At 48.3% G+C, this 14,359-nt stretch overlaps 1 protein-coding gene across 1 annotated transcript; it reads right to left on the reverse strand.

Annotated features, from left to right (window-relative positions):
- Window positions 1-207: 207 nt before the first annotated feature.
- Window positions 208-12,077, reverse strand: LOC149852628 (zinc finger protein RFP-like). Its single transcript, XM_090028351.1, has 7 exons — window positions 11,658-12,077; window positions 10,947-11,042; window positions 8,838-9,068; window positions 7,720-7,742; window positions 7,347-7,462; window positions 3,443-3,472; window positions 208-2,410 (listed from the first exon to the last, which is right to left on the reverse strand). Exons 1-7 carry the CDS (start codon window positions 12,075-12,077, stop codon window positions 1,893-1,895), a joined length of 1,434 nt encoding a protein of 477 aa, XP_089884477.1. The 3' UTR covers window positions 208-1,892.
- Between the last annotated feature and the right edge of the window lie 2,282 nt (window positions 12,078-14,359).

Consider the following 14,359-nt stretch of genomic DNA (forward strand, 5'->3'; position numbering starts at 1 on the left):
GCCTATAATATTCAGGTGCATGGTAACTGCGTTCATTCCTTCTCTGCATACCCTCATTTGTATGCAGTTTTGGAGTTTGCAGACCTTTTTATTTATATATTTTTAAAAAATATTTGGGGATAGAGTGACCACCTTTTCAAAAGGGGAAAGCAGGACTCTATCTCTCCCCCTCCCATCCCCTTTACCCCATCCTCCCCATAGATTTACTTGCAGGGAGCTGCTTTCCTTGCTTCCCAGCTGTATTTCCTAGCTATATGCATATGTGTAGATGTGCACGTGTGGGTGTGCATGCAGCACCCTGTGTCCTGCTCCCGGCAGCCCCTTGCAGGCTAGACCGCTGCCTGCCTACAAAGGGAAACCGGCCTTTCCCAATCCTTGCAGATGCTGTGAAACTGGGACAAATGCTGTCCCAGTATCACGCAGCCTGGGACTGAGACTTCAAGTTCCCATTGTGGGACTGCCCTGCCCAACTAGGGATGCGTGGTCACCCTGTTTATGGTACAGATCTTTGCATTCCTGGTCCCCTTCCAAAACGGTGGAGTTTGCAGGCACACAAAAGTTGCACAAAGGTCAGTGAGCGGCCAGCACTCACTGTGGACTCCCACTGCTGCAGTGGCATGGCCCCTCCGTTCCAACATAGACAGCACGCATGTGAGAAACAGATAGGAGTTACTCTGTAGAAGATCTTGCATTTGATTATCAAATCCTCAGAAAGAAAGTGCTTATGTGTGTAAGTCCCTACAGCAGATTCAGATAAAGCTGGGGTTGCATAAACAACCTGAAGAAGCACAGTGGACCTCTAGCAGTCGACTTCTGGTGCCTCCTAGCAGTGGTAAAGGTGACAGATCTCCAGTGGCAGAGCAGCGATGACCTTCATCAGAGTGGTGGCAAACCCCGGTGGTGGCAGGAAGCAGCCACCCCCAGCAGCAGCGATGCCAATGACGCAGCAGCCACCTCCAGCAGCATAGTGGAAGCAAACTAGTGTAGGCCTCTCTACCCAGCACTTGCCACACTGCAAAGCTCCTGAATCATAGCAGTCCTAGATGAGTCTTCCTTCCCAGCAGACTGGGCTAGGTATTGGCTCCCCTAGGATGGTCTGACAATGACTGAGAGAGGCTGTTTGTTAACTGGTTAAGGTTTCGGTTAATATTTAAAGGTGAAGGTTTTCTTTACAGTTCTGTATTTGTTTCTTTTTCCCTTTAATAAATTCTGTTACAGTTGAATGGTGGTTGCGACTGGGGAAATTTGTCCACTTTGGGCCACCCAGTTAAAATTTATTTTCCTGGGTTTCTGGGTGGGAGCTCAAATCAAAATCATGTAAAACCTCCCACATATGACCCCAGCTCTTGTGCCTGCTGTCCAGTGCCTGGAAGAAGGGTTACGTGTTCAATGATTATTTTAAGGCACTTGACACAGCTCCACTTTTCACAAGTGAATGCAGGGACCTCATGATGACTGCACATCATGAATTTAAACCATCACTGCCAAGAACTGTTATGAACTGCCCTGCTGCTCATTGTAGTCGCTCTTTCCTTTTCACAACCTTTCCCTTTTACTCTGCTGTCAGTCTCCCGTCCCAGGATTCATCTTCTCTTCCTCGAGCTCAGCAGAGCTCAGCCCTCTAGGATCACAGACAAGAGGAGCAAACAAGCCCCAGAACCCGTTAAGCAATTCTGAAAGCCTTGTCTTGCCTGCTCTCTGTGCACTATGGTGCTCCAGTACAGTGAGGAACCATCAGGAGAATTTTGCTTCTAGTCACAGAGCAGGGAACAACAGCTTAGACAAGCCTATGTGTGAATTTGATGGACTGGAGTCTGTCGAGATCACAGAGGGATGGAGACCAGAGGCTAGATAATATCATTACTAAGGTGAAGATGGTCGATCACTGGGTCTCAGGTGTGCAATCGAAGCTGGGATCCCCCCACCACCCAGAACCAGGGGTGGATTCTCTCTTGGGTGAATGAGGGCAGCGGGAAGGTGAAGATCAGGGCCTCAGTATCACAATCGTAAAATGCCACCTCCCCCACTTCGCAGTCCAGATATACCCGAAGCCTCCAGGGAATTAAGCTCAGGGGAAGGAGGGTGGGATCAGAGACAGAGAGAGCCTGGAATTGACCCCCCCACTGTCCCAGAGCCCAGATGCCTCCCTCAGGGTTAAGGGTGATCCTACCCTTCCTTGTCACAGACTCTCTAGCAACCCCCACAGCCCAGTTCCTCCCATCACCCAACTGTACTTCCCAATAATGTCTCCCCGAGGCAAATCCCTCGTAGCCCAGCACACAATGCCACGTATCAAATCTCTTAGGATTGCTGGGCAGATTCATCCCGACGTCTGCTCGTCTCACACTTTTCCCATCCTCAGAGAGGAGGAGTTCAGGATGAGCTGTGTCTGGATCCAGAGTCACCTTTGCTGCAGGAGAAATAAGAGAATCACAGCATCGGGGCACAACTCAGCCCAGGGCAGAAGTTGGGGCCATTCCCCGCCATCCCCAGCAGCTCTGTGCTGGCCAGGACACTGATCTGCTTCCTCCCCTGCTGCACCTCCTTGCTCTTGTTGCTGGGGCTGTCCCACTCCCAGTACCAGGGACAGGAAACAGGGGCGACAGGGTTTGGGTAATGACTTTTCCTCTGAGTGGGGATGTCTTCCCGAGAGGCAGCGGACAGGAGAGAGCAATCCCCAGAGCAGGGGGAGGAGGCAACATCAACACACCGGAAAAGAAACCCCCTCTATGCCTGCTGCAAAGGGGAAGGTGGGGACAGCAAGGGGAGGGCATCCAGCCCATGGGAACAGAAGAAAAAGGGGCAGTACCCAGGGGGGAGTTCCCCAGCCATGCAGAAACAGGGTGATGGGAGGGGTCCCTGGACAGGGACTCTAAGGGTGCCTGTACACAGGTGAGGCTGTAATTACCATGCTCCAGCAGCCTCCTGTGTCTCATGTTTCAGTATTCCCCATGCTTAAAAATGGTGGTGGGGGTGCTTGAACTAAAACTTATTGAATGAGCTTCAGTTCAGGGGCCCCCACCACCATTTTTAAGGATGGGGATGTCGATACATGAGATACTGCAACCCTTTAATTAAAGTGCCACCAACCCCCTACCCCCAGAATGTGTGTAAAAGTGCCCTGAGGGCTCAGGGGGAAGGGAAAAGTCCGACTGAAGGAAGGAGTCAGTTAGACAGATATGTGCCATGGAGGCAGTCAGGGCTGGTTAAGATGAGCTCCCAGCACAACAGCCCATATACTGATGTGCCTGAGGCCCTATCCCTGCTCTGCAAAACTTAAAATTTATGAAAGTTTCTGGATTTTTTCATCACAAAAGCATCTTCTGTAAGTGAATTTAGAGCTACTCCCCCTCGTGTTGAATAAAATGCCATGCTGAACATACATGTCCCCTTCCCCTTAGCCCTTATCACCCCTCCCCTCCTTCTTCAGAGACTGACTTACCAGCTTCCTGCAGTTTAAACACCAGAGTGCCTGCAAAGGAAAGATGGGCAATAAAGACAAATGAAAAACAAGCGAGAGATCACATGATGTCAGGTTTCTGTTTCAAGTATCATTCGTATAATTAATTGGGAAATTCATCTCTATTTCCAGGAGACAAAAGAGAAGAGAGAGTTTGAGAGAGAGAATAATTCTGAAGTACACCCTGGGATATTCTCTCATAAGCCAGAAACCTAGTGCAAGATATCTGCTGTGATTCATGCTAAATATACACGTAGAAAAATGGCTGCATTCAGGATTGCAGCAAAGGGGATGGGGTTACTTCATCTCTAGCTGTGAGGTGTTTGTGCTGGGAGCTCTCTGAGCTCGCCAGCTGATTGGCACAGGCTCTGAGGCCTGGCAACAAGCACTTCTGCAACCTTCCTCCTACCCCTATCCCTCCTTCTGCCAAATTCAGCAACAGGAGGAAAGAAGGGGTAAGCAGCTGTGTTTAATCCCTGGGTTCTGGATCAGGTGCTCTAGCCAGAGACCTCACTGAGCAGGCACCACATAGCCAAGGGGGAGTGCAAATGCACTACTACCCTCCTTCTCCCCTCAGATCTAAATGGTATTTAGTGCTGAGAGAGCTCTGAGAAAGTTCCAACAGAAAATAGTCATGATCAGGAAGAGAATAGAAGTTCTTGATAGCATAGTTTCATAGTTTCTAGGGTCGGAAGGGACCTGAGCAGATCATCAAGTCCGACCCTCTGCCATGGCAGGAAAGAGTACTGGGGTCAAATGACCCCAGCAAGGTGTTCATCTAAAGACCCCCAGGGTAGGAGCCAGCACCACTTCTCTTGGAAATTGGTTCCAGATCCTAGCTGCCCTGACCGTGAAGTAGCGCCTCCTGATCTCTAGCCTGAATCTACCCCCTGTCAGCTTGTGACCGTTATTCCTGGTCACTCCTGGTAGTGCTCAGGGGAACAGGGACTCTCCCAGTGCCTGCTGGTCCCCTCTGACTAGTTTGTAAAACGCCAGTAGATCATGATGGAGCTTAATTCCTCCAAAAGCTGTACAGCATTGGTGTTAAACTCACTCAGCCCCATAAGCCAGATGAGGGGTATATAGCCAGGCTGGAGGCCAGATCAGGCCCACAGAACCAGTCTGACGCAGGGACCGCATGCAGCCTGTGCCCTAGTTTCATAGTTTCATAGTAGCTAGAGTCGGAAGGGACCTAGGTAGATCATCTAGTCCGACCCCCTGCCTTGGCAGGAAAGAGCACCGGGGTCAGATGACCCCAGCAAGGTGCTCATCTAACTTCCTTTTAAAAATCCCCAGGCTAGGAGCCTGCACCACTTCCCCTGGAAGCCGGTTCCAGGCCCTAGCCGCCCTGACTGTGAAGAATCGCCTCCTAATATCTAATCTAAACCTACCCTCCGCCAGCTTGTGACCGTTATTCCTGGTCACTCCTGGCAGCGCACAGGGGAACAGGGACTCCCCCAATACCTGCTGATCCCCCCTGACCAGTTTGTAGCAGGCTACAAGGTCCCCCCTTAACCTTCTCTTGTGGAGGCTAAACAGGTTCAGGGCCCGTAGCCTCTCCTCATAAGGCCTGCCTTGCTGACCCCTGATCATACGAGTGGCCCTCCTCTGGACTCTTTCCATATCGTCCACGTCCCTCTTGAAGTGTGGTGCCCAGAACTGGACACAGTACTCCAGCTGCGGCCTGACCAGTGCCGCATAGAGGGGGAGGATCACCTCCCTGGACCTGCTCGAGATGCATCTGTGGATGCATGACAGGGTACGGTTGGCCTTCTTGACTGCCTCCCCATACTGCTGGCCCATGTTCATCGTGGAGTCAATGACGACTCCAAGATCCTTTTCCGTCTCCGTGCTGGCAAGAGGGGAGTTCCCCAACCTGTAAGTGTGGTGCCGGTTCTTCCTCCCCATGTGCAACACCTTGCACTTGTCAGTGTTAAACCCCATCCTATTCTCATCCGCCCACCGTTGCAACCTGTCAAGGTCAGCTTGTAGCCTATTGCACCCTTCTAGTGCACTCACATCCCCCCACATCTTAGTGTCATCAGCAAACTTGAACAGGGTGCTTTCCACCCCCTCATCCAAGTCACTGATGAAGATGTTGAACAGTGCGGGCCCGAGGACTGAGCCCTGCGGAACCCCACTGCCCACGTCCTTCCAGGTCGAGAAGAACCCATCTACTACCACCCTCTGGGTGAACCACCTACGTGTATTGCTTGCAGCATGTGCCAGCTCCAGCCCCACTCTCTGTATGCAGCAAACACCCACCTGGGTCCTGCATTTGGGGCCAGTCTGGGATGCATGCTTTATGCAGTGCGGGACACTAGTCTGGGGTGTGTGCTAGTCTGTGCACTGGGTGCAACACAGGAGACTGGTATATGGCCCTAATCTGAACTAACCCTGGGTACAGCATGCAGGTCCAGTCCATGCATGCAGCATGTTTCCCAGACCAGCCCTGTACTGTGTGTAGCTCATGTGGGCAGGATGATTCAGCTCCATGGCCTGGATCCAGTCTGTGGGCAATATCTTTGACATCCTTGCTTTACAGGAATTAGAGTGCACCACTGTGACAGAGCCAGGTGTGCTTATAGCAGCTCTCTCTTGCTCCTTTCATGGCAATACTTCAAGTCTGGCCAGCTACTAGAGGAGAAGTTAATTGTACTTTATTGTTGAGGAATGCTTTGAAGTCTTATCATGAAGCGCTATCAAAACTGCAATCTGGAGGCACCGACTTTGCAAATACCTCATCTGCCAGATAAGGGTCTGGTGAGTCTCTCTTGTTAGACTCTCTATAAGTTCCCTATATGTCTCTCAAAATGTGGAGCCCAGAGCTGCACATAATTATTGTGAAGCACTTCTCAGGGCTTACAGCTAATGCTCCCATTGATACAGCTCCAAATTAAGAGATTTTTATTTTATTTTATTTTTTACAACTGCATCACATTGTTAACTCATGTTGAGTCTGTCATCCACTAAAACCCCACAAGCCCTTTCAGCAATGCTGCCACCGAACCAGTCTCCCATTCTGTATTTGTGCTTTTGATTATGCTTCCCTAGATGTAGCACTTTGCATTTGCCCAAATTGAACTTTCTCCAGCTCTAGCTCAGCTTCCCACTTAGTCAAGATTCTTCTGAATTCTACTCATATTTCAACTTTCCATTACACCATTCAACTAATTCATAAACAGATTCAGTAACACCAAACCCAGAAGAAACCCTTGTGGAAATCCCCTAACAAAACCCTCTGTCATTCTGACACCGATCCATTTATAATCACCCTTTTCTTATGGTTATTAAGTCAACTATCTATCCATATTATATTGGTAGTGTTGCAATAATGTTGTAGCTGTGATGGTTCAGGAAATGTGAGGGGCAAGGCAATCCTTGCCTATCCATCCTTTAGTAATTTCATCTATCCCACATTTTTTCTTGGCAATGTCAATAGCTTAAGGGGAGGTAACAGTATGAGAGATGGACAGTAAGAGGTGGGTCACTGTGATGTTGTCATTTCAGCACTAAATACTATATTTGTACTCAGGGATAGCTCTGAGGGGAAGGGGAGGGTAGTGGTGCATTCACACTCCTCTTTGGCTATTTGGTGCCTGCTCAATGAGGTCTCTCTGGCCAGAGCACCTACTTTCACACAGCTTCAGAACCCAGGGATTAAACACAGCTGCCTCCAAGGGTGACCAAGATTGCAAGGGGGTCTTGAACAGCAGAAGTGCTTGTCCCCAGGTTTCAGAGCCTCGCGAAAGCAGGGGCTCCAGACAGAGCCTGGGGGTAGACTTACTCTTGGCTTCTGCATTAAAAACTGAGGAACAAGATGCCAGTTCCTCCCACCATCACAGAAACAGGACTCAGTTTCCCTCCCTAGTTCTCTCTTTGGTACCTTGTATGTTCCTCAGAGTTTTCTTGAGAAAAATATCTTTCTTAGAGAATTCCTGGCATATCTTTTCCAGCTTAGGAGAAATTACCACTGGCAGCTGGATCTTCCCCGTCTCACACCTACAGAGGAAAAAAGCATTTTCTAATTATTTGTTCTTCTTGGATTTTCTCCTTTTCCTTTTGCCCTGGAAGTTATGACAATTTCTGTGAGACTGACACCTCTCTCATCTCAAATGGGTGGAGATAGGTTGCCAACATGTCACTCACTTGACACTCAACAACAGATCCTGCCCATGGTCTGCTGCAGGGCGTGGGGAGATGTGGGTCTAACATGACATCCAGGGAAATATGAGGGTAAGAAAGGAGGAGCTGCCTACCTGCTCAAAGTATTTCTGATGTCCTAGAAAGGAGGGAAATAAGAGGAAGCTCAGACCGCATCACAGCTGGACCAATAATGAGTGCAACATCTGAAGTTCATTCATCAGCAACTCTATCAACAGTCACATAAAGCATCCCCTGCTTATAGTGCCCATCTGCTGTCTACGCTGGGCAGACAAGGTGATCTCTAGGTGTAAGAATGAATGGGCACTGATTTGACATCAGCTCCAGAAAGTCACAAAAGCCTGTAAGCAGAACCCTTCAACATCCCTGGCCACTCCACTGCTGACCTCAGGATTGCTATTCTCAGGCAGAAACATTTTAAAAGCCAGTTTGAATGGGAAGCTGCAGAACAAGAAATCTATTCTGAGTATGGATTCTTTTCCCCATTACCTGGATTAGCTTTTGTGACCCCTTTGTTCCTATGACATTTTTGCTTGTACGCGTCTCACAGCATTCCCCCTCTCTCTTTCTTTCCCACCTACATGTTTTCAAATCACTCACCCACTTTATACTCTGTTCTATGCTGTCTTTTCACAGCATCTGATAAAGTGAACTTTGGTTCACAAAAGCTTGTCATCTTTCTCTCTATGCATCTTATTTAATTATTCTATCAAGATGAATAATTACCCTGCCTTCTTAAGGATGAGGGGGTCATCTGCTCAATTCAGAGAGGTTGGGGTTTGCCTAGGCTAAGTCCTTGTTTGGGTGTGCTGGGGGGAGCGACGTACAAAGCTGGATAACATACAGCACTCACCCAACAAAACCTGAGCTACACTGAGACAAGAACTGCCTGCCCAGAGAAGTTTTCCATCTATTGACTCTATTTGACTCCATATATATATTTTTTGTGTGTGTGCAAAAATCTTATTGGTCTAATAAAAGATAATCACCTCTACCATGAGCCCTCAAAGCTATACTGAGGGAAGCCTCTCCCCAAATGCTAGGATTCTGATATCCTGCTAATGCTGCAATTCTTGGCTGTAAAATAAAGGCCACAAAAGAGAGAATTCCTCTTTACATAAAATACCTGCACTGAGGGCTATAGTGGAATTTGATTTCAGGTGGGGACTATCATCATGTTTGACTACATTTCCATCTGCACCATCTCCCTCACCTGCAGGAGGTCACTCGGTGGCTGCTGGCACTTCCCCTCCATCTCTCCAATCAGGTCACTGAGATGGGAAATTGCCTTAGACAGCTTAGTGGTATTTTCTGCCTGCGTTGTCCTAAGCTCCCTGTTCAGCTCTCCCAGTTGGGCCAGTAGGAGTTGCTCTTGTTCCTTCAGAAACTGGTAAAATTCCTGAAATTGGGATGTAATTTTCTCACGCTCAGCTTCTACCTTTTCCTGTAATGAACAGAAAGGACTAAGTAAAAGGCTGGCTGGAGCCATGGAAAAAGAGAGAGTTGGAGGGACAGAGGTCATTTCAGAGTCCTGGACACACAGGAGGGGAAAATAATATCCCTTGGAAATACAGCACCTAACATTTTGACAGCAGCTCTCCACGTGTGGTTCATGTAAGATTTCCAAGGAGAAACATTTCAGTTCAGTTCAAATAAGTCCACTTCAAAATGGCTCAGATTGCCAGACAGTGCCTCACCATCAGCTGGAGTACTGCGTGCAATTCTGGGCGCTGCACTTCACGAAGGATGCGGATAACCTGGAGAGGGTCCAGAGAAGGGCCACTCGTATGGTTAAGGGCCTGCAGGCCAAGCCCTACGAGGAGAGACTAGAGAAACTGGACCTTTTCAGCCTCCGCAAGAGAAGGTTGAGAGGCGACCTGGTGGCTGCCTATAAGTTCATCGGGGGGCACAGAAGGGAATTGGTGAGTATTTATTCACCAAGGCTCCCCCGGGGGTTACAAGAAATAATGGCCACAAGCTAGAAGAGAGCAGATTTAGATTGGATATTAGGAGGAACTTCTTCACAGTTCGAGTGGCCAAGGTCTGGAACGGGCTCCCAAGGGAGGTGGTGCTTTCCCCTACCCTGGGGGTCTTCAAGCGAAGGTTAGATGTGTATCTAGCTGGGGTAATGTAGGCCCAGCACTCTTTCCTGCTTATGCAGGGGGTCGGACTCGATGATCTATTGAGGTCCCTTCTGACCCTAGTATCTATGAATCTATGAATCTATTGAGATCTTTAGCCCTGGGTGCTTTCACAGCTCTGCAAGCCATGCATTAAATAGACGAGCACTACAAAGCTGAACTCTTGGATAATGAGGCAATGCAGAGCTGTGACAATGCCTGCCTCCCCATGCTGCCCTACCACCTCGACTCTGTCTCCTTGCAATTCTGGGTTGTTACTGCACAGTACCAGTTCCCTGGACTCCAAGTGCAGCAGCTACATGGAGATCATGGAGCATCCACACATCATTTCCTCTGACACATAGTCCAGATAAGGAGCCAAAAAGACCTTTTGGTGACCTGCAAAGTGTTACATCTCTGCTACAGGAAACCCAGATGGATAAATTCAGTGTATGGCAGAAAAAAAAGACGAAGGCAGCAATGTAGCAGGGCAGGTTCTGCCCCACTAGGAACAAGGCTATAACACAGGACAACATCTCCAAGCCAGCAGCCTCCACACTGCAGCATACACCCTCTGGATCATTCTCTTCTTGGAGGATGTTGTAGTGCAATCAGGATGGGAACCTTGGCCTTTCGGGGTACCAGGATATGGCAAGTGCCACTGGCTACCTGCCTGGCTTTGAAGGAGGGGCCAAGCAGGCTTACTTTAGCAGGATTGGGCCCTTGGCTCCTGCAGGTGGTTGTAGCAAAGGAGAACATGAAGCCGGATGCAACTCTACCACCTCACACCCCCTAGCACTGCTCTGCCACTGTCTCTTGGTTGTTCTGGGGAACAGCCTCTGAAGGAGGGCCCAACAAGGGCCTGAACAGTGGGCAGCTTGTGCTGTTGTGGTCAGAGCACTGCTCTAGGACATCAGAAACATGCACATTCAGACCTGGGCAATGGTGGGGAAAACTAAAGCCTGGATTTATGGCTTGACAGACAAGTGGCCCTCTCAGGTTGTGGGGGACTGCCCTAGAGCAGGGAGAGATATGGCCACTATCTAGCTCACAGTGGGGAATAAGCAGATGTAAAATCCCTCCCTTTTAGTGGTACATGGTCACAGCCACAGACTCCTTCCCCCACATTCCCTGAGTGACACTCCCCAAAGACCAGACACCAACTTTGCTGACCCTGCTGGGTAAGAAAAGCAAACACCTACCAGACACTCCTGGCTTGTCACCTCCTCTGTTGCTTGAAACCGCAGAAGCTTCTCTCTCTCTTCCTTCAGGGCCTGCAGTTGGTCCTGGATTTGGTCCTGATCCAAGAAAAGGAATTTCATTTGGAAGTGGAGGAGAGACACCTTCATAGCAGGATCAAAACAGATACCATCTATCTTGTTCCGGATTGACTGAAACTCTTACCAGCTACTTGAACTCAGCAAATTGTAATGATTGCACCAGCCTGAAACCCATTGGGAAAGCCCATAGGGTGGTGCAATGTGAGGCATGGGTCTGGGGCTAGAGGATCTCTGGAAACTGGATCCAAGGTTGAAAGCAAAGAGCTGTGATTTCAAGGTATTGTTTTGTAGGATTATTGAAATTAACTAAAATAGTGCAAGAATGAAAACTATTGACTACTCTGGGAAATCATATGAAATATGAGCTTTCATTTCTATCCAGGAGAACTTTTAAACATCTTTTCTCCAATGTCTGATGAAGAGTGGTTGTGCCCAAAAGCTTGCATTTAAAGATTTTTTTGCGTGTGCAAAAGTCTTGTTGGTCTAATAAAAGTTATCATCTCTACTATCAGCATGAAACAAGGCACTTCAGAGTCCAGAAATCCATAGTACAGAGCCAGGCTATCTGGCACCTTGCCCAACATTGGCCTTGGAAATACATGCAGAAAGGGACACTAGCAGGTGATTCCCTACCTTGTACTCCTGGGCAGCCTCCTCAATGGGAACCACAGCGTGAGCTCGGTGGGCCTTGGATCGATCGCACACCACACAGATGGGGGTTTGATCCTTCTCACAGAAGAGTTTCAGGGGCTCCTGGTGTGTCTCACAAACCCTCTCCCCACCTCCTACTCTTTTTTTGCCCTTGGAACTCAGCCTTTTGGCTATTTCTACCACTCTTGCCAGCTCCCAGTTGGGCCTGAAATTTCCCTGCAGGGCACCTTCTCTACACTGAGGACAGGAGAAATTAAGCCCCGATTCCTCCCAGCACTGGGTGATGCAGGCTTGGCAGAAATTGTGTCCACAGTGGATGGACACTGGGTCTTTGAAAAGCTCTAGACAGATTGAACAGGAAAGTTCATCCTGCAGATTTTCTGCCAGGGCCTCTGTAGCCATGGCTTGCAGGAGGGTGTGTAGTGACAGTTTCCCTTTTCTGTGCCCTGAAGCAGGAAGAAGCCTTTCTCTTCCTGGTCCTTTCTCAGTGGTTGAACTGGAGGGAGCTGTGTCTGAGTCCCCGCCCTGCTCTGCTGACAACTGTGACTCTCCCTGTGCAGGTGACAGGATCCACTACAGAGGGGAACAGCTGGGGTGACGTATAACTGGGGCTGCAGAAAAAACACAAGCTTCACACCTATGCAGATCAAAAACAGGAGCCAGGCAATTAACAGTTGTTATGATGATCAGCCTTTTCCTTCCTGTTTGTTTGGACTCTAATCACCAACCACCAAGCAAAATCGCTTTGAAGCTAAACAGTTAACCAGTAGAAGATCTAGATAGAGCCGCCAACAAAGTTTGTGCAGTCCAGAGCAAGCCATCCTGCCACCCAGCTGACAAGTGAAGATCCACACTTTGAGGCTATACAAGAACGGCTTCCTGCCTGCACTGGGTAAAGATGTCTGGGCAGCTAAGATAATACTAAGCGCTAATAGCTTGTTTTATATTGGGAAAGAGTCTTGTCCTGTTGTTTAGTTTTATAGCTTGTTGGTAGTTATCAAAACAAACCTTTCGGCTGTTTATGTGTAAGAAGTACATAGGTGGAGTCTCTGCTATTCTTATTTAATGACAAAGTGTAAATGGCAATAAAATCCAAAGAATGACCTGAAAAGGGGCATGTAGTGCCCAAAAGCTTGTCTAGCATCTCTCCCACCTATTCAATTAAACTGCTTCTGTTGTGTCAATTTATAAAGGTTTACAAACCTGCTTTCTAAGTGCAATAGCTATGTGCTAATCAAATGCGTAGATGCACTCACTGAGGACAAAAACAAAACACTGCATAGCTTATTGAGCAAGTTCTCCAGAGGATTTGTGGAATGAACAGTGTGTAACCATGTAGTTAGAGACTATAATAAAAGCAAGGTTAAAAGCAATCTTAATTCTTGCATTTTCTAATTTAAGTACTTGACTTTGCAACCTCTAAATTGTTCCTTTATGGGTGTTTCTATTTACAATAGGCAGACAAGATTATTTGGGTAAATCAGATAATTTTTATTAGGCCAGCTTGAATACTTGGAAAAAATTCTTCTTAGCAAGCTTTCAGGTTTAAAAACTCTTCATCAGGCTGAGGAAGCATCTGCAGTTGGTGTGTGCTCTTCTTGGATGGAATGACTAGCAAAGAGGCCAGACGCTGGCCTGCATACAAGAAAGACAGTCAGGGAGATGTAAATTGAGATGTTAGTGGGTGAGAGACAGGCTGGGGCGGGGAAGGGGAGCGGAGCAAGGAAGGGAATGAATGTAACTGGTAAATAGTGGAGAGGTACCTGGGGAGTCAGATGTCAGGCAGGTTACAATGTGTCATAAATCCAATGTCTATATTTAGCCCATGATTTGTTTGTATCTAGGAGGTTGATGAAGTGAAGTTCATAGGCTTGTCTGTGAAAAGTGTTTTGTAAATTGCCTTTGAGGATTACAACTGAGAGATTGGAGAGAGAGTGATTTTCTTGTGAAAAATGTGCCCCCACAGGTAACTGGATATTCTTGTCTTTGATAGATTTCCGGTGTACATTCATTCTGGTGCGCAGTTGTTTTTTGGTTTCTCCTACGTATTTTCCAGCAGGGCATTTGGTGCATTGGATGAGATGTATTCCATTTCTGGAGGTATATTTTTAAAATATGAACACCAAGGTGAACAACAACCCTTGTTTCATGTAAAAAAAACTTTGAAGTCTTAAATACATAATTAGATTATGTAGGTACATATTATTTTTCCTCCTGTGAATGTGGGAAATTATAGTAAAACTATCCAAGTACGCATCAAGAATGACAGGAGGTGGTGCTGGTGTGATACAAAGGCCCATGGTGAGCCCTCACCCTGCACTTTGGGTCTCGCCCTGTTCCCATGTCTCCCTTCAGTTCCGGGGCCAGCACCACTTCCCCCCATCCCCGCACACCAGGTCCACATGGTCTGTGCCCCGGTCCCTCCCAGCTGTTGGCAGGGCCTGGTCGTGGTGGCGGGGTGCCATCACCATGCCCCGTCTCCCCCTCCCTGGGTGCTTTTGGTGGGGTGGGGAACCAGCATCATGCTCCCCGCCATTATGGTGGGTGGGGATGGAGTCCTGCATCTGGCTCCACCCCTGCTTCTCATCCAATCGGGGGGGGCAAACGGGGCTGCTCCCCGCCCCTCAATGCCCCCTCCTTGTCTTCAGGGCAGCTGTTGGGGTGCAGTAGTGGTGGGGCACCAC

The sequence above is a fragment of the Crocodylus siamensis genome, chromosome 15 (assembly GCF_052110815.1).
Source record: "Crocodylus siamensis isolate JL-2025a chromosome 15, ASM5211081v1, whole genome shotgun sequence".
NCBI classification, from domain to species: domain Eukaryota; kingdom Metazoa; phylum Chordata; order Crocodylia; family Crocodylidae; genus Crocodylus; species Crocodylus siamensis.